The sequence below is a fragment of the Oncorhynchus masou genome, chromosome 19, assembly GCF_036934945.1.
Source record: "Oncorhynchus masou masou isolate Uvic2021 chromosome 19, UVic_Omas_1.1, whole genome shotgun sequence".
NCBI classification, from domain to species: domain Eukaryota; kingdom Metazoa; phylum Chordata; class Actinopteri; order Salmoniformes; family Salmonidae; genus Oncorhynchus; species Oncorhynchus masou.
The window spans coordinates 31,056,673-31,076,931 of NC_088230.1; the positions used below are offsets into that span (position 1 = coordinate 31,056,673).

General features: G+C 47.2%; 1 protein-coding gene across 5 annotated transcripts in view; it reads right to left on the reverse strand.

The window, feature by feature from the left end:
• LOC135506171 (rho-associated protein kinase 2-like) overlaps positions 1–20,259 on the reverse strand; it is a 64,833-nt gene that overhangs the window by 17,620 nt on the left and 26,954 nt on the right. For all 5 annotated transcript variants that reach the window (XR_010450344.1, XR_010450345.1, XR_010450346.1 and 2 more), the window contains 12 exons: positions 17,171–17,262; positions 11,022–11,181; positions 9,869–9,962; positions 7,753–7,841; positions 7,611–7,659; positions 7,392–7,527; positions 6,540–6,631; positions 4,095–4,341; positions 2,473–2,579; positions 1,935–2,094; positions 1,345–1,505; positions 23–207 (listed from right to left, as the gene is read on the reverse strand). Coding sequence is in view for 2 of the 5 variants with exons in the window: in XM_064925649.1 (XP_064781721.1) it covers positions 23–207; positions 1,345–1,505; positions 1,935–2,094; positions 2,473–2,579; positions 4,095–4,341; positions 6,540–6,631; positions 7,392–7,527; positions 7,611–7,659; positions 7,753–7,841; positions 9,869–9,962; positions 11,022–11,181; positions 17,171–17,262 (1,572 nt within the window). In the remaining 3 variants the exon portion in view is untranslated. The remainder of the gene's footprint in view (positions 1–22; positions 208–1,344; positions 1,506–1,934; positions 2,095–2,472; positions 2,580–4,094; positions 4,342–6,539; positions 6,632–7,391; positions 7,528–7,610; positions 7,660–7,752; positions 7,842–9,868; positions 9,963–11,021; positions 11,182–17,170; positions 17,263–20,259) is intronic.

Sequence of the window (20,259 nt, forward strand, 5' to 3'; positions counted from 1 at the left end):
GTGTGTGTGTATCACCCTCTACCTGCGCAGCTCATGGTTCTGTTTCTCCTGGCTCTGCTTCATGTCTAGCAGGTGGTTGAGCTCCTGCTTCAGCTGCTTCTCTGAGGAGCGCAGGGCGGTCACCTGATGGGTCTGGGCCTTCAGGTCGTTCTGGCTCAGCCTGCGTTTCTGCTCCTCTTGCTCCATGCCCAGGCTCAGGTTCTTCACCTAGAGGTGGAAGGAGGGAGGGGGAGGTGAGAGAGAAAAATAAAGAAGGAGAGAGAGAGCAAGATGGTGAGGTTAGTCAGGGTAAAGACAGCACCAAGACTTACAGCTAACTGCCAAAATAAGTAAATGAGGGATACAAAGTATACTGAAAGCCAGTGCTTCCACACAGGTGAGGTTCCCGAGTTCATTAAGCAATTAACATCCCATCATGCTTAGGGTCATGTATAAAAATGCTGGGCAGGCCATTATTTTGGTTGCTATGGCTATGTCCCCATAGGATGACCACGTCCCCATCCACAGGGCACGAGTGGTCACTGAATGCTTTGATGAGCACGAAAACGATGTAAACCATATGCCATGATCTCAACCCAATAGAACACATAGCCCACCTATAATTTAGCCCAAACAACTTCCTGTTTCCCTACTGTATTTATTTTATTTATTTTGCTCCTTTGCACCCTATTATTTTTATTTCTACTTGTGACATTCTTCCACTGCAAATCTACCATTCCAGTTTTACTTGCTATATTGTATTTACTTTGCCACCATGGCCTTTTTTTGCCTTTACCTCCCTTATCTCACCTCATTTGCTCACATCGTATATAGACTTGTTTATACTGTATTATTGACTGTATGTTTGTTTTACTCCATGTGTAACTCTGTGTCGAACTGCTTTGCTTTATCTTGGCCAGGTCGCAGTTGTAAATGAGAACTTGTTGTCAACTTGCCTACCTGGTTAAATAAAGATGAAATAAATAAAAAAAACTTATGGGGGAATCTGGAGTGGCGACAGACAGCGTTTTCCGCCACCAACAACAAAACACCAAATGGTGGAATTTCTTGTGGAAGAATGGAGCATTCCTCCAATAGAGTTCTAGACACTTGTAGAATCTATGCCAAGGTGCATTGAAGATGTTCTGGCTCATAGTGGTCCAAAACCCTATTAAAACACTGTTTGTTTTCCCTTTATTTTGGCTGGTTCCTGTATGTTTGCAGCTGATGAAACAGAAAGAAGTCTTCACGAAACACAAATCTTTACAGAATCTCTCACACACTCAACTCCTTACACACACACAAACACAAGGTATGTACACACACACAGGGCATGTATAGACACACACACACAGAAACACACACCTCCTCGGCAAGTTTGTCCTTGTGCGTGTTCAGCTCATCCACTTTGTGCTGGGCCTGCTTGTAGTCACAGTCCAGCATGGAGTGTTCCCTCTCCAGCTGCAGCAGTCTGGACTCCAACTGCAGCTTGGAGCTCCGCTCCTCCTGCAGCGTCTGCTCCATCCCTGACAAACACAAGGAGACAATGCTACCATAACTATCAGAATAATAGACAATTGTATAATGTGGTCCATTAGACAACACCTTTATCCAAACGGTCATTATTGACTCAGTAGTTTCTTGACCTCTCTTTTTTCCCCCACATACATTTTTCTCTAATATGCTCCATTTCTATCCACCCCAGGTTGCTGGATCGAATCCCCGAACTGACAAGGTAAAAATCTGTCGTTCTGCCCCTGAGCAAGGCAGTTAACCAACTGTTCCCCGGGCGCCGAAAGACATGGATGTCGATTAAGGCAGCCCCTCGCACCTCTCTGATTCAGAGGGGTTGGGTTAAATGCTGAAGACACATTTCAGTTGAAGGCATTCTGTTGTACAACTGACTAGGCATCCCATTTCCCCAATGACCTCTCCTTTTTCTTCCTCCCTCTCACCTTTCAGGGCCTCAGACTTGGCCTCCTCAATGGACTTATAGACCTGGTTCTTGTCAGCAAGGCGTGTCTTGGTGGCCTTGTGCTCGGCCTCCTCTATGTCAAAACTCTGTTGCAACGACTTGAGCTTGAACGTCAGGTCAATCTCCTGGTTGCTCTTCTCCTAATGGGCCCAACCAGAGGTCAAAGGTCAGCTGTGTGTTTATTTATTTGTGGCTGTAATCTGTGTACATCCACAGGACAAAGAGAGTACATCCGCCCCTGTGAGACCTGAGAGGACTTGAGATGATTAAAGAAATAGAAGATATTTCTCCCTCTCTGACAGGGACATTTTTATCACGTTGCTCACACCTATCCAATCCTCTCAGATCTTCACAAGAAAGGGGGAGGGGCTAGAGGTCGATTTGGGCTTGGGAAATTCCCATGGAGCCCGAGTGCCATCTACATTAAGTCTTACCAGTGGGGTGGAGGGTTGTGTTCATCATGGCACATTTAAAAAATAATAATACTTGTGTTTTAGTCCATTTTCTTGGCCTCTTACCTTCTCCATGTCAGTGAGTCTCTGCTGAAGCTGCCTCTTCTCTGTCTGTGTTCCAGAGAGAGAACCCCTCACCTGCTTCACCTCCTCTTCCAGACCCTGGACATGTCCTGACAGAGAGAAAAGAAGATGGAGAATGAGAGTGTGTGGAAAACAGAAAGGGAAAAAGAAGTAGAGGCATTAGTATAGAGGTAGAGACACATTAGTATAGAGGTAGAGACACAATAGTATAGAGGTAGAGGCATTGGTAGAGGTAGAGACACATTGGTAGAGGTAGAGACACATTGGTATAGAGGTAGAGACACATTGGTATAGAGGTAGAGACACATTGGTATAGAGGTAGAGACACATTAGTATAGAGGTAGAGACACATTAGTATAGAGGTAGAGACACATTAGTATAGAGGTAGAGACACATTAGTATAGAGGTAGAGACACATTAGTATAGAGGTAGAGATACATTAGTATAGAGGTAGAGACACATTAGTATAGAGGTAGAGACACATTAGTATAGAGGTAGAGACATTGGTAGAGGTAGATGCATTGGTAGAGGTAGAGGCATTAGTGTAGAGGCATTAGTATAGAGTTAGAGACACAATAGTATAGAGGTAGAGACAATAGTATAGAGGTAGAGGCATTGGTAGAGGTAGAGACACATTGGTATAGAGGTAGAGACACATTAGTATAGAGGTAGAGACACATTAGTATAGAGGTAGAGACACATTAGTATAGAGGTAGAGACATTGGTAGAGGTAGATGCATTGGTAGAGGTAGAGGCATTAGTGTAGAGGCATTAGTATAGAGGTAGAGGCATTAGTGTAGAGGCATTAGTATAGAGGTAGAGACACAATAGTATAGAGGTAGATGCATTGGTAGAGGTAGAGACATTCGTATATAGAGGTAGAGGCACATTAGTATAGAGGTAGAGGCACATTAGTATAGAGGTAGAGACACATTAGTATAGAGGTAGAGACACATTAGTATAGAGGTAGAGACACATTAGTATAGAGGTAGAGACACATTAGTATAGAGGTAGAGACACATTAGTATAGAGGTAGAGACACATTAGTATAGAGGTAGAGACACATTAGTATAGAGGTAGAGACACATTAGTATAGAGGTAGAGACACATTAGTATAGAGGTAGAGATATCTATGAGGGCATCAAGCTAAGGAGAACACACACGGGTTCATTCAAGGCTTCACACAGAGTACTAGGAGACATTACATCATCTACCTGTATTCACTCATTCCCTTCTTTAATGTGTAAAAATAACATCTGTCAATGTTTATTTTCCTTGTTGCTCCTGACTCCACCCAAATGGAGACTTTGAAAGAGGGAAAACTATGAGACATCACAGCAAACAAAATCACTTGCCTGTTCCACACTGTCCTGTCTTAACTGAATGGACGCAATGATCCTGAATGGACGCAATGACCAATGTCCCAAAGTTTCCAAAACACAGGGTCTCTGTAAGAGTGACGTACTCTCAGGCAGACCTGGGTCCTAGCTGTGCTTGCCTGGCACAATATAACTAATGAAATGGTTCCTAAAGTGCAAACCCTGCCCCTCTGGCACTCATGTCAATATGGAACCAATGGAAAGGTTACAAATGTACAAACTCACCCTGCAGGTCAACTATAATCTCTGTCCCCAGACAGCGGTCCCTCCTCTCAGCCTCCAGGTCGGCCTGAAGGCCCATCAGCTGCTGCTCCAGGCCCATCTTGGCGTTCTCCAGCTGGGTGCACTTGTCCACCAGCTCCCTGAGGCTGAGCTCCAGGGCCTGGGCGTGCTTCTGGGCCTCCACCTGGCTCCTCCGCAGACGCCCCGCCGCCTCCTGCTCCTCTGCCAGCATGGCTGTCGCCTCATCCAGCTGAGAAGGAAGAGATGTGGAGGTGGGGTGGTTGGAGTTTTATCTTTATTAGTCAATTCAGGAGTGCAGAATTGGTGTGGCTCCGGGCAGCCGAGCGGAAATGGAGGAAAACTCGCCTCCCTGCGGACCTGGCATCCTTTCACTCCCTCCTCTCTACATTTTCCTCCTCTGCCTCTGCTGCTAGCCACTTTCTACCACTCTAAATTCCAAGCATCTGCCTCTAACCCTAGGAAGCTCTTTGCCACCTTCTCCTCCCTCCTGAACCCTCCTTCCCCCTCCCCCCCTCCTCCCTCTCTGCAGATGACTTCGTCAACCATTTTGAAAAGAAGGTCGACGACATCCGATCCTCGTTTGCTAAGTCAAACGACACCGCTGGTTCTGCTCACACTGCCCTACCCTGTGCTCTGACCTCTTTCTCCTCTCTCTCCAGATGAAATCTCGCTTCTTGTGACGGCCGGCCGCCCAACAACCTGCCCGCTTGACCCCATCCCCTCCTCTCTTCTCCAGACCATTTCCGGAGACCTTCTCCCTTACCTCACCTCGCTCATCAACTCATCCCTGACCGCTGGCTACGTCCCTTCCGTCTTCAAGAGAGCGAGAGTTGAACCCCTTCTGAAAAAACCTACACTCGATCCCTCCGATGTCAACAACTACAGACCAGTATCCCTTCTTTCTTTTCTCTCCAAAACTCTTGAACGTGCCGTCCTTGGCCAGCTCTCCCGCTATCTCTCTCAGAATGACCTTCTTGATCCAAATCAGTCAGGTTTCAAGACTAGTCATTCAACTGAGCTCTTCTCTGTATCACGGAGGCGCTCCGCACTGCTAAAGCTAACTCTCTCTCCTCTGCTCTCATCCTTCTAGACCTATCGGCTGCCTTCGATACTGTGAACCATCAGATCCTCCTCTCCACCCTCTCCGAGTTGGGCATCTCCGGCGCGGCCCACACTTGGATTGCGTCCTACCTGACAGGTCGCCCCCAGCAGGTGGCGTGGCGAGAATCTGTCTCCTCACCACGCGCTCTCACCACTGGTGTCCCCCAGGGCTCTGTTCTAGGCCCTCTCCTATTCTCGCTATACACCAAGTCACTTGGCTCTGTCATAACCTCACATGGTCTCTCCTATCATTGCTATGCAGACGACACACAATTAATCTTCTCCTTTCCCCCTTCTGATGACCAGGTGGCGAATCGCATCTCTGCATGTCTGGCAGACATATCAGTGTGGATGACGGATCACCACCTCAAGCTGAACCTCGGCAAGACGGAGCTGCTCTTCCTCCCGGGGAAGGACTGCCGTTCCATGATCTCGCCATCACGGTTGACAACTCCATTGTGTCCTCCTCCCAGAGCGCTAAGAACCTTTGGCGTGATCCTGGACAACACCCTGTCGTTCTCAACTAACATCAAGGCGGTGGCCCGTTCCTGTAGGTTCATGCTCTACAACATCCGCAGAGTACGACCCTGCCTCACACAGGAAGCGGCGCAGGTCCTAATCCAGGCACTTGTCATCTCCCGTCTGGATTACTGCAACTCGCTGTTGGCTGGGCTCCCTGCCTGTGCCATTAAACCCCTACAACTCATCCAGAACGCCGCAGCCCGTCTGGTGTTCAACCTTCCCAAGTTCTCTCACGTCACCCCGCTCCTCCGCTCTCTCCACTGGCTTCCAGTTGAAGCTTGCATCCGCTACAAGACCATGGTGCTTGCCTACGGAGCTGTGAGGGGAACGGCACCGCAGTACCTCCAGGCTCTGATCAGGCCCTACACCCAAACAAGGGCACTGCGTTCATCCACCTCTGGCCTGCTCGCCTCCCTACCACTGAGGAAGTACAGTTCCCACTCAGCCCAGTCAAAACTGTTCGCTGCTCTGGCCCCCCAATGGTGGAACAAACTCCCTCACGACGCCAGGACAGCGGAGTCAATCACCACCTTCCGGAGACACCTGAAACCCCACCGCTTTAAGGAATACCTAGGATAGGATAAAGTAATCCTTCTCACCCCCCCCCTTAAATGATTTAGATGCACTATTGTAAAGTGGCTGTTCCACTGGATGTCATAAGGTGAATTCACCAATTTGTAAGTCGCTCTGGATAAGAGCGTCTGCCAAATGACTTAAATGTAATGTAAATGTAAATGTAAATGTGTGGAGTGAGCGAGAGCGCGACAGAGAAGGTAGGTAGAGAGATGGACTGTTCTGCCTCACCTGTCTCTGCAGGTGGATGTTCTTGTCACTGGACATCTGAGAGGTCTGGTTCCTCCTCTTCAGCTCTTCCAGCTGGTCCCGCAGGCTGTTCACTAGACAAGGACAATCAGGTGGACAGATCAATCAGTGTATCTGTGTTTAGGAGAGTGTGAACGTGTACAGGTGACATAATAGATGGCCAGGAGGATTTATTATGGAACCCCGAGGCAGCCACTACTCTTCCTGTAAAGGTAAAGGTAACTGGAGTGTGTGTAGGGACAAAATTCTAACTTAATTGCTGAATTCCAAATCAACCCCCCTAGCCACTATAGATCTGAGAGGATTGGGCAGATCTAAGCATTATGGTAAATCGATTCACATTGCCTTCTGATTGGCTGGGTGGAGAATGATGTCACGGTGTCCACCTAGCCAATCCTCTCAGATGTAAAGGAGTGTCTGGGCAGTAGGGGCCGGGCAGTAGGGGCCGGGCAGTAGGGGCCGAGCAGTAGGGGCCGAGCAGTAGGGGCCGGGGATCGATTTGGGATTCAGCAACTGTTTCATTGACATAATGTTGAGATAATTAGATAATGTTCCATACATAGACGTAGCATCCATTGAAAGGGCTTGATACCTTAGTGCAGACTTATTTTTTTTGCACTAGCACAACACAGCTGATTAAAATAATCAAGTATTCATCAAGCTTTGATCATTTGAATTAGCTGTGTAGCGTTAGGGCAAAAAACCAAACCGTGCCCCACGTCGGGTCCCGAGGACATAGTTTGGGAAACCCTGCTAACCCTTGAATGGGGAGATCTGTTCAATGGATTCTACTTCTATGGTTCCATGTGTATGCGTCACACAGCCTGGGCTTACGGTCGTTCTCCAGGCAGCGTTTCCTGTCCGCCTCCAGCTCCACTTTGCGGAGGTTCTCTGCACTCTGGTACTGCAGCAGGGCCCTCTCTCTCTCCAGCTGCCTCAGCGAAGACTCCACTCTCTGCCTGCTGCTCATCTACAGGGACAGGGAAGGGTTCATGTGTGATGTGCCAAAACATTACTGACCAACTCTACATACTGCACATCACCCAGTCTCACCTCTTCCTCCAGTTCTTTAACCAGCTTCTCTAGATGACTAGTGGTAGTCCTGGGGAGAGAGGAACATGTGGGAGTAAGTAAGTGTGTGTGTGTGTGTGTGTGTGTGTGTGTGTGTGTGTGTGTGTTCTGAGGTGAGCCCTACTTGTATTTGTTTTCCAGGTGGTCTTTGGCCTGCATCTCATGGTTGAGCTGCTCCTCAAGACAATGGAGCTTCTTCTGCAGCTGATCTGACTGAAGAAGACAGGGAAGGAGAGTTAACAGGTACGCACACTAACATGGAGCTCACCAGATGGAGCTCATACACTCAGGTATCAACATGTCTGTCAGTTCTGTCTGGTAATCACACAGCGCTGAGTTCTGTCTGGTAATCACACAGCACTGACTTCTGTTAGTTCGGTTTGGTAATCACACAGAGCTGAGTTCTGTCTGGTAATCACACAGCGCTGAGTTCTGTCTGGTAATCACACAGCTCTGAGTTCTGTCAGTCTGACAGTTCTGTCTGGTAATCACACAATGATGAGTTCTGTCAGTTCTGTCTGGTAATCACACAGCTCTGGGTTCTGTCAGTTCTGTCTGGTAATCACACAGCTCTGGGTTCTGTCAGTTATGTCTGGTAATCACACAGCTCTGGGTTCTGTCAGTTTTGTCTGGTAATCACACAGCTCTGGGTTCTGTCAGGTAATCACACAGCACTGACTTCTGTTAGTTCGGTTTGGTAATCACACAGAGCTGAGTTCTGTCTGGTAATCACACAGCGCTGAGTTCTGTCTGGTAATCACACAGCTCTGAGTTCTGTCAGTCTGACAGTTCTGTCTGGTAATCACACAATGATGAGTTCTGTCAGTTCTGTCTGGTAATCACACAGTGCTGAGTTCTGTCAGTCTGTCAGTTCTGTCTGGTAATCACACAGTGCTGAGTTCTGTCAGTCTGACAGTTCTGTCTGGTAATCACACAGTGCTGAGTTATGTCAGTCTGACAGTTCTGTCTGGTAATCACACAATGATGAGTTCTGTCAGTTCTGTCTGGTAATCACACAGCTCTGGGTTCTGTCAGTTCTGTCTGGTAATCACACAGCTCTGGGTTCTGTCAGTTATGTCTGGTAATCACACATCTCTGGGTTCTGTCAGTTTTGTCTGGTAATCACACAGCTCTGGGTTCTGTCAGGTAATCACACAGCTCTGGGTTCTGTCAGTTCTGTCTGGTAATCACACAGCTCTGGGTTCTGTCAGTTATGTCTGGTAATCACACAGCTCTGGGTTCTGTCAGGTAATCACACAGCTCTGGGTTCTGTCAGTTCTGTCTGGTAATCACACAGCTCTGAGTTCTGTCAGTTATGTCTGGTAATCACACAGCTCTGGGTTCTGTCAGTTATGTCTGGTAATCACACAGCACTGAGTTCTGTCAGTTCTGTCTGGTAATCACACAGCTCTGGGTTCTGTCAGTTCTGTCTGGTAATCACACAGCTCTGGGTTCTGTCAGTTGTTGTATGTCTGTCAGATAGAATTCTATTGCGTCTGTCTGATAATTGAGGGTGCGTTCGTAAATTCACTCGGGCTATTTCAGAGAACTCTCGTCTGAGTGCTAGAGCGCAGAGTAACTTACGAAAGAACAAACACTCAACACCTGTTGAATATGGCCGGTATCGGTAAACGTCAGCAAATTAAATTGTTGCCAGCAGCACAGTTACAGTCTCCAACACTCTGGATAACATGAAAACTGCCTAACCAGCTCTGCTAGGGGGAGTAAAATGGTCAGAGTGAGGCGTTCTCTCATTTGTGTCTGGATGTAGCTAGTAAGCTAGCCAACTTTAGCCAGTTAGCTTGGGTGTTTGACTGATGTTGTGAGGCCAGAACGCTGGGATCAACCCTACTCCTCAGCCAGAGTGTCCAGTGTGCGCTCTGAATGCTCTAAGAATGAAACGCTCTGAATTTACGAACGGACAATCTGACAACCCTCTAAATTTAAGAACGCCCAGAGGGCACTCTGGCACTCCAGATTCAATTTACAAACACATCCTGAGTATGACTGAGTGTTCTATTCAATCAGTCTAAGAATTATGTCTGTCTATGCGAGTGTTCTATTTTACTGGTTAGTCTTCAGAGCTACTACATTGCATCGAACATTTCAATTTGACATTTGGGCTCAAATGTCGTCTCAGGCCATTTGAGTACACATCTTCCCCTCTGCTCCCAGCTGTGCTTTAAAAACAAGCAAACAAACCCAAACACATGCATGTATGCAACGATTCAACAACCTACCTCTCCTTTGATGCTGTCCTGTTTTTCCTCACAGTTATCCACACAGTCCTTAGATTCCTCCACAGAGATCACTTTATTCACACTGCTTAGCAATCTGGTAGAGGAGGAGGGTAAAAACAAGGGAGAGGGAGGAGAGAGGACATGGGTCTTTAAACCAGCTTTACCTGAGGTGCCCTACCACACCATGCCAACCTCCATGCCAGTGTCCCGGCCCAACCCAGGACCCACCCACTTCAGACTCCAACGCTACAATCCCCATTCACTGATCGTGATCCTAAGATCAGACTTTTATCCGCGTGGATTTTCTAGAATGGCTATTGGAACAAGGAGGCAGTGTAAAGCAGGAACAGAAGCACAGTGTACGACTGGCTTAGAAGGGTTTTACAGTCCTACACGTATGAAACACAACCTCTCTCTCTCCATCCCTCCCTCTATCCCTCTCCCTCCATCCCTCCCCATCCCTCTCCCACCATCCATCCCTCTCCTTCCATCCCTCCATCCCTCTCCCTCCCTCCATCCCTCTCCCTCCCTCCCTCCATCCCTCTCCCTCCCTCCCTCCCTCCATCCCTCTCCCTCCCTCCATCCCTCCCCCTCCATCCCTCTCCATCCCTCCCCCTCCCTATCCCTCTCCCTCCCTCCATCCATCCCTCTCCATCCCTCCCTCTCCCTCCATCCCTCTCCATCTATCCCTCTCCCTCCCTCCATCCCTCTCCATCCCTCTCCATCCCTCTCCATCTATCCCTCTCCCTCCCTCCATCCCTCTCCATCCCTCTCCATCCCTCCCCCTCTCCCTATCCCTCTCCCTCCCTCCATCCATCCCTCTCCCTCCCTCCATCCCTCTCCCTCCATCCCCCTCCCTCCCTCCCTCTCTAGTTACAGGCAGAGCTGACTAAGCACATTTCCTGCAGAGCACAGAGAACCTTAAAAAAAACAAATACCCTAGTGAATAAAGACAGACCGTTAACAAAAAAAACTCCCTTAAAACATACAGTACATAGATTCAAATTCATTCCAATTGAAATGTAGTAAACCAAACCAGATTCCTGGCTAATTGGCTTGCTGAAGCTAAATATAACAATAATATAACTATATACAGACACGGTATAGATGCCAAACTTCACTCTTAGTATAGGTAGAAAACAATTAGCCTTACTGGTCTTCCTTGAAGTAGGTGAAACCCACAAATGGCAGCTGGTTGCCCACAAAGGCCTTTGGTGTGGGAAAGGTCTCCACGTCGCCTTTTTCATCCTCAATCTCGTCAAAGTTACTGGTGTCTATGTCACTGCTCAACTCCGGCACTACTGGGGCCACGGCTGAACGAGGGACAGGCAGAGAGTGAGAGAGGAATGCAGAGCGGGAGAAGCAGAGGAGGTAGAGAGGTGACAGAGGGAGGAGAGAGGCAACGTGAGAGAGAGATGCAGTCAGAAAGAAGCAAAGAGTGTGAGAGAGCGAGCGAGAGAACAGGAAGGGGTGGAAATAGTGTGGGTTTGGGCAGAGGAAGGAGACAGATGGTTAAAATGTCTAAAATCAATCAACTCAGTACTAAAATTGGTCTCAATCAAGAGCCACTAACACAGAGATAACCGTTGGCTCCTCCGATTCTCAATAAGATATCATTTTTAGACTATACTGTGATGTTCTCGGTGTGTGTAGTCTATAGTACACCGAGCCTCCCTGGGCACAGGCGGTAGGAGCGAGCTGGCATGGGGCGGACTCCAAACCCACCACTCCTCTCTCCCGCTACAGTGCCCTCTTTGTGCCCCAACACACACTGTTGCCTTTCACACACCTAAACACACTCTAGGAGAGAGAGAACTAACTCCCCTTCTGCTCTTTTAAAGGCCTCCATCTGTACAGTAGGAGGACAGAAATGTGTCAAGGGGCCAGGAGGCAAAAGCTGAGACGAGCCAAGTTGCTCGACAACCTATAAAGATGTCACTACTGGCTAGGAAACTAAGTGGCCATGTTGGATCTTATTTCTTCAACAGTATCCATTCTGGCTCCAGGCAAAGAGAACCTAGTCAAGAAAGAACCCTCAGTAGGGAGAGATCAATAGATGGTGGACAAATGGGAGAGAGAGAAAAATTAGAAAGCGAGCAATAAAAGAGGGAATGAAAGAGAAAGAAAAAGCGAAAAGCAAGAGCTGTGCGGTGAGACTGGAGAGAGACAGACACGGTCCCAGCTCCCGGGGAGCCAATTACGGCATGGCTTTCCCAGCATGCTCCTGATAGCGGGTAGGCTAATGACAGGCAGCTGTGGCCACAGTAAGAGTGGAGAGAGGAGGGAGCGACCGCCATCAAATATGATCTGGGGCTGGTGCAGTGGTTCTGGGGTGCCCCTCTTATTACTCCTGCAAGCACATAGGGGGCGACCTCTGTCCCCTCCCTTGCTCCATCATTGGACAGGGTGCTTACTTGCACACAGGCTGTGTCCCAAATGTCACTCCATTCCCTATATAGGGCACTACCTTTGACCAGGGCCAATAAGGAATCCCATAGTGCTCTGGTCAAAAGTAGTGCACTATATAGGGAATAGGGTACCATAGGGTTCTGGTCAAAAGTAGTGCACTATGTAGGGAATAGAGTGCCATTTGAGAGGCAGACCCAGTCTCCCACATCCGAGAGTTTTACAGTTTTATTTCAGGCAACAGTCAGAAATGGGGCTTCAGCATGCTAGCTAATGAGCAGACTAGAGAGTGAAGCTGCCTTCCCATTCTCCACCCTTATCCACCTGCAAACTTTCTCCCATTGATTTGGCAATGGTGGAAACTTTCCACAGCCAATGCTTACACAAATCCTGCACTTTTAAATCCATGATGGGGAGTGTGTAAGTGCACACCTATAGTAACGGGAGACAATGGACTGACTATAGTGTGGGGGAACCCATTAGAACACTGATACTATAGCGTGGGGGAACCCAACAGAAGAACACTGATACTATAGCGTGGGGGAACACATTAGAACACTGATACTATAGCGTGAGGGAACCCAACAGAAGAACACTGATACTATAGCGTGGGGGAACCCATTAGAACACTGATACTATAGCGTGAGGGAACCCAATAGAAGAACACTGATACTATAGCGTGAGGGAACCCAACAGAAGAACACTGATACTATAGCGTGAGGGAACCCAATAGAAGAACACTGATACTATAGCGTGAGGGAACCCAATAGAAGAACACTGATACTATAGCGTGAGGGAACCCAATAGAAGAACACTGATACTGTAGCGTGAGGGAACCCAACAGAACACTGATACTATAGCGCGGGGGAACCCAATAGAAGAACACTGATATTATAGCGTGGGGGAACCCATTAGAACACTGATACTGTAGCGTGAAGGAACCCAACAGAACACTGATACTATAGCGTGAGGGAACCCAATAGAAGAACACTGATACTATAGCGTGAGGGAACCCATTAGAACACTGATACTATAGCGTGAGGGAACCCAATAGAAGAACACTGATACTATAGCACGGGGGAACCCATTAGAACACTGATATTATAGCGTGGGGGAACCCATTAGAACACTGATACTATAGCGTGAGGGAACCCAATAGAAGAACACTGATACTATAGCATGGGGGAACCCATTAGAACACTGATACTATAGCGTGAGGGAACCCAATAGAAGAACACTGATACTATAGCATGGGGGAACCCATTAGAACACTGATACTATAGCGTGAGGGAACCCAATAGAAGAACACTGATACTATAGCATGGGGGAACCCATTAGAACACTGATACTATAGCGTGAGGGAACCCAATAGAAGAACACTGATACTATAGCATGGGGGAACCCATTAGAACACTGATACTATAGCGTGAGGGAACCCAATAGAAGAACACTGATACTATAGCATGGGGAACCCATTAGAACACTGATACTATAGCGTGAGGGAACCCAATAGAAGAACACTGATACTATAGCATGGGGGAACCCATTAGAACACTGATACTATAGCATGGGGGAACCCAATAGAACACTGATACTATAGCATGGGGGAACCCATTAGAACACTGATACTATAGCGTGAGGGAACCCAATAGAAGAACACTGATACTATAGCATGGGGGAACCCATTAGAACACTGATACTATAGCATGGGGGAACCCAATAGAACACTGATACTATAGCGTGAGGGAACCCATTAGAACACTGATACTATAGCGTGAGGGAACCCAATAGAAGAACACTGATACTATAGAGTGGGGGAACCCATTAGAACACTGATACTATAACGTGGGGGAACCCATTAGAACACTGATACTATAGCGTGAGGGAACCCAATAGAAGAACACTGATACTATAGCGTGGGGGAACCCATTAGAACACTGATACTATAACGTGGGGGAACCCATTAGAACACTGATACTATAGCGTGAGGGAACCCAATAGAAGAACACTGATACTATAGCATGGGGGAACCCATTAGAACACTGATACTATAGCGTGAGGGAACCCAATAGAAGAACACTGATACTATAGCGTGAGGGAACCCAATAGAAGAACACTGATACTATAGCATGGGGGAACCCATTAGAACATTGATACTATAGTGTGAGGGAACCCAATAGAAGAACACTGATACTATAGCGTGAGGGAACCCAATAGAAGAACACTGATACTATAGCATGGGGGAACCCATTAGAACACTGATACTATAGCGTGAGGGAACCCAATAGAAGAACACTGATACTATAGCGTGAGGGAACCCAATAGAAGAACACTGATACTATAGCGTGAGGGAACCCAATAGAAGAACACTGCATGCTCAGTCCCCTCCCTTACTCCCCGTTCACTCATGACTGCATGACCAGGCACAACTCCAACACCATCATTAAGTTTGCTGATGACACAGTGGTAGGCCTGATCACTGATAACGACGAGACAGCCTATAGGGAGGTCAGAGACCTGGCCGTGTGGTGCCAGGACAACAACCTCTCCCTCAATGTGATCAAGACAAAACAAGATGATTGTGGACTACAGGAAAAGGAGGACTGAGCACTCCACCATTCTCATCGATGGGGCTGCAGTGGAGCAGGTTGAGAGCGTCAAGTTTCTTGGCGTCCACATCGCCAACAAACTTACACCGTCCACGCACACCAAGACAGTCATGAAGAGGGCACGACAAACCCTATTCCCCCTCAGAAGACTGAAAAGATTTGGCATGGGTCCTCAGATCCTCAAAAGGTTCTGCAGCTGCACCATCGAGAGCATCCTGACTACTTGCATCACTGCTTGGTATGGCAACTGCTCGGCCTTCCGACCGCAAGGCACTACAGAGGGTAGTGCGAACGGCCCAGTACATCACTGGGGCCAAGCTTCCTGCCATCCAGGACCTCTATACCAGGCGTTGTCAGAGGAAGGCCCTAAAAATTGTCAAAGACTCCAGCCACCCTAGTCATAGACTGGTCTCTCTGCTATCGCACGGCAAGCGGTACCGGAGCGCCAAATCTAGGTCCAAGATGCTTCTAAACAGCTTCTACCCCCAAGCCATACAACTCTTGAACATCTAGTCAAATGGCTACCCAGTCTAGTTGCATTGCCCCCCCTCCCCACCACTGCTACTCTCTGTTGTCATCTATGCAGTCTCTTTAATGACTCTACCAACATGTACATACTACCTCAACTAACCGGTGCCCCTGCACATTGACTCCGTATCGGTACCCCCCTGTAAATAGTCTCACCATTGTTATTTTACTGCTGCTCTTTAATAACTTATCACTTTTATCTCTTATTCTTATCTGTTTTATGTTTGTTTTGTATTCGGAGCATGTGACTAATAAAGTTTGATTTGATACTATAGCGTGGGGGAGCCCAACAGAAGAACACTGATGAGTGTGCCATGTGCTGTGGAAGAAGCACCAATGGGTTGAATGGAGATCTTATGATGAGACGCAAACAGTGGGGTCACACACACACACACACCCCTTTGGTTAGGTAAGGATGAGAGACGCACACACACAGTGGGGTTCAGTAGTGCAGTAGTGTCTCGTTCTGGTTTCGTGTTACAGACTGCCTGGACTATGATCAGGATTTATGTCTCTGTTTAAATCAGAGCCAGGTGAAACTGACTGAAACAGGCAGAGAACTGAATACAACTATAAAACAAAGACAGAAGCCATGATGTGTACTAATATGCCTCCTTCCTTCTTCCCACCCTTCCTTCCTCCCATCCTTCCTCCCATCCTTCCTCCCATCCTTCCTTCCTTCCTACCCTTCCTTCCTCCCATCCTTCCTTCCTTCCTCCCATCCTTCCTCCCATCCTTCCTCCCATCCTTCCTTCCTTCCTCCCTCCCACCCTTCCTTCCTCCCACCCTTCCTTCCTTCCTTCCTCCCACCCTTCCTTCCTTCCTCCCACCCTTCCTTCCTTCCTCCCACCCTTCCTCCCTCCCACCCTCCCTTCCTCCCATCCACCCTTCCTCCCATCCACCCTTCCTTCCTCCCATCCACCCTTCCTTCCTCCCACCCACCCTTCCTTCCTTCCTCCCATCCTTCCTTCCTTCCTTCCTCCCATCCTTCCTTCCTTCCTCCCATCCTTCCTTCCTTCCTCCCATCCTTCCTTCCTCCCATCCTTCCTTCCTACCTCCCATCCTCCCTTCCTTCCTCCCACCCTTCCTTCCTCCCACCCTTCCTTCTTCCCACCCTTCCTTCCTTAGTGACTTGTTTGATCTGGCGGGACTGGATAACTGCAAGCAGCCTTTCCAACGTTTCTCTGTGTGTGTGTGTGTGTGATCCCACTGTAGTACTATCAATAGATTTGTCACATGATATCAAAATCAGTGAGGATGGAAGGATTGAGCAGCCCAAGTACATACTCCTCACCAAGCATGAATCTGCGTAGCATTGCACAGTGTACTATGCTGTAATGAGCGATTAGTAATAGTTCAGTAGACATCAAGAGTAGGAGTGCTGATCCAAGATCTGTTTTGACTTTTAGATCACAATGAATAAGATCACATGGACAGCAGGAAAGAGCTGATCCTAGATCAGCATTCATACTCTGAGACGGCCTCTGGCCATGCAGGGTTGTGCTGCAGTGCTGATGATAGACATGTGACTGTTCTGCTCAGTCTCTGCTGATAGAGTAGAGATTCAGGCTCCCTACATGGGAATGAACTGTAGTGTCAAGTCATGAAAATAACAAGTTGATGATGAAGAGACAGATTGGGAAGGAGACAGAGAGACAGGGGCAGACAGGCACACACACACAAATAACCACACACACACGCAGTATGACTGAAGACATACACACACAAATACACACGGTTTGACTGAACACACACTTACTCTCTCGGATGGTGTCGAAGGTCCACTGGTCGTTCGTGAAGAAGGGGTGTCTCTTGATCTCCTCCACGCCGTTCCTCCCCAGACGCACCTCCCTGTACATAGCCAATGGGACGGAGCGGTCAGAGAGCGGTCACTCACTCAAACGTGCAAATTGACCGCAACATGAACACAAAGCAAAGAACCACTTTGCTCCACACAGCTGGAGTGACCACTAGCCCACTAGGCACTGACCACAGTCCACTGATTGGCCAGGCTGGACCGCCTCACGACCACTGCAGCGGTCAGTAACGGCCAGTAGAACAAGAGTCTTAGCGCAGCCAGTAAGAGTAGTGATACGAGAGAATGTAGATCCAGGAAGTTACACAGGAGCAAAGTAGGGACCAGACTAGTCAACAACACTACTGACACACCACTACTATATCTACTGCTGCAATTCCCTCCCTCCTCTTCCCATCTGGCCTCCCTCCCTCCTCTGCCACAGGGTGCAGGGCCGGAGGGGTGCGGCAGTTTGGACTGCCACGTGTGGGACATTCCAGACGCAGCCAAAAGGAACAGAGCAAGGGAGAGGCCATGGCAGACACACAGAGCATGTCCCGAAGCTCAGAACACTGAGGTGAGAGTGAATATGAAAGAGCTATAGGGTAATACAGAAAGAGAAAGCATACAAAAACAACAAGAGGGTCGATTGCCAAAGAGAGAAAAACAGAAATGTGGGGAAAAAAGAGAAAGAGAGAGAAAAAGAGAGAGAGAAAGAGAGAGAGACTGATGGAGTGAGCTGGTGAGGGAGTCAGTGAACCACAGTGTGTAATGGCCCTGCTACACTATAGCCGTCGGGCGTCCGGCATTGCCATCAGTGATCAGATGTTGAGGAAATTATTCCTTTTGGTTGCATATGGCCTCAACTATACACCACTGGTTATTTAACTAACATTTACGAAGTCAAGAAGCTACAAGTACTAGCTAGCTTGCTAGCTACATTGACTAGCTAGGTTCACAATGTAAACAAAAGCAACTTGTGTAGTTAGAGGATAATTTAGTACAACCATCAGCAACAATTGAATGAACACAAAGCTATTGTACTTACACATAATGGATGAAAAATGGTACAGTACAGTAGGGGAAAAGTACCCAAATGTCATACTGTAGTAAAAGTAGAGATACCTTAATAGAAAAATGACTCAAGTAAAAGTGAATGTCACCCAGTAAAATACTACTTGAGTAGGTCTAAAAGTATTAAAATATACTTAAGTATTAAAAGTATAAATCATTGCAAATTCCTTATATTAAGCAAATCAGACAGCACGATTGTTTTTTTGTTTAAAAAAAAAATTGTATGGATAGCCAGGGCCTATCCTGTCCTGCTCAGCATTCAAAATGTAACGAGTACTTCTGGGTGTCAGGAAAATGTATGGAGAAGAAAGTACATTATTTTCTTTAAGAATGTAGTGGAGTAAAAGTAAAAGTAACGTCACATTGATGCGACACTGATGGCAAAACCTATGGTGGAGCTGAGCAGTTAGCATGACAGCGGGGGAATGAGTATGAGTCAGTGTGTAGCAACGTTATTATAGTTGGGGTATAATATTCATTTTTATTTCTATTCATTTAAAAAAAATATTCAGTTGTTTCAGTTAGTTCAGACTTGTTTTACCATTTTTTTATTTAGTTTGTTTGATTGAAAACATTTCTATTTCATTTTTATATGATTTATTTTCTGTGTTGTAGGCCTATATGTGTTGTAGGCCTGTAGTTTATTTTTGTGATGCCACTTCTTGCCATTGAGGGGCAGTAATACAGAAGGTGATGGGCCAGGACCCTAGACTTGGATAGACATATCATCTCTATATCTCTCATGATGGCGTCTACGAGAGTACGGGCAGTGCATTCAGGCCATCTCCATCTTGGAAATAACTATCTGTCAAGAAAATATACTGAATTGGCTGATCCCTCCCGATGACCCAGCTGTCATGACTCCAACCAGTTCATCAGGAGGCATCAGCCAATGAAGTTGGAAGTTCCGCCCAGTTGACTAAATCAAAATGGCGAAGGGCCTCAATGGCGCTGCCCATGCCAACACAATCTTTAGGCCACGAGAGGACTCTGTACAACTCCATGGCCAGGATGTAGGTTTGGTTAGGTTTAAATGATAAAACGGCAGGGTAGCCTAGTGGTTTGAGCATTGGACTAGTAATCGAAAGGTTGCAAGGTCGAATCCCGAGCTGACAAGGAACAAATCTGTCGTTCTGCCCCTGAACAGGCAGTTAACCCACTGTTCCTAGGCCGTCATTGAAAATAAGAATTTGTTCTTATTTGCCTAGTAAAATAAAGGTAAAATATAAATTACATTAAAACAATCCTAATACGACTTGGATTTAAAGGATAAGCGCCTCGACTGGTGGAAGAAACAGGATGTAAGGAAACTCAACCATGTTTACATAAATCCAATGCTTTTTTATTTTCGTTAGTAGTAGATGTAAGAACAAAGTTAATCTGACAGAGAGAGAGGAAAATAACGACAAATGAAGTCATAGCACACGTGACATGTTATGTTATGTAATATTAAGCATGCGTCACTGACTACCCTCTTCAAATTGGGTTAATAAAAACATCAACAGCAGTAAAAACACAATACAACACTTCTTCAGACATCTATCCGTTCACAGCCAGCCAGCGTGTGTGTGTGTGTGTGTGTGTTTCTGTTCAACCAAACGAGATTGTCTGCTGTGTCTTCAAGAAGACCCTGCATTCCAGAGGAGGTGGTCCTTTGGTTTCTCAAGCCTGATGACAGGTTGAATATTCTCTCCACGAGCGCTTGGGATACCGGGGCAGAAACCAGACCCAGTGCCACAGGGCACAGCTTTGGATAAACATCCTTGCCTGCCAGAACTGGAGAGGTGACTGTAAACATACCCACCACCTTCACAGCAGACTGTGACCACAGACACAATGGTCAACGCAAGGAAGCTATATTTCTGATGAAATGTGGTCAAGATGGTTTCAATATGCTGGCATCTTTCAGGGATCCTGCTGCTCCACAGCTGCACTCTGATTTGCTGAAGTATAAGACTCTGCTTCCCTCATCAGTGGCT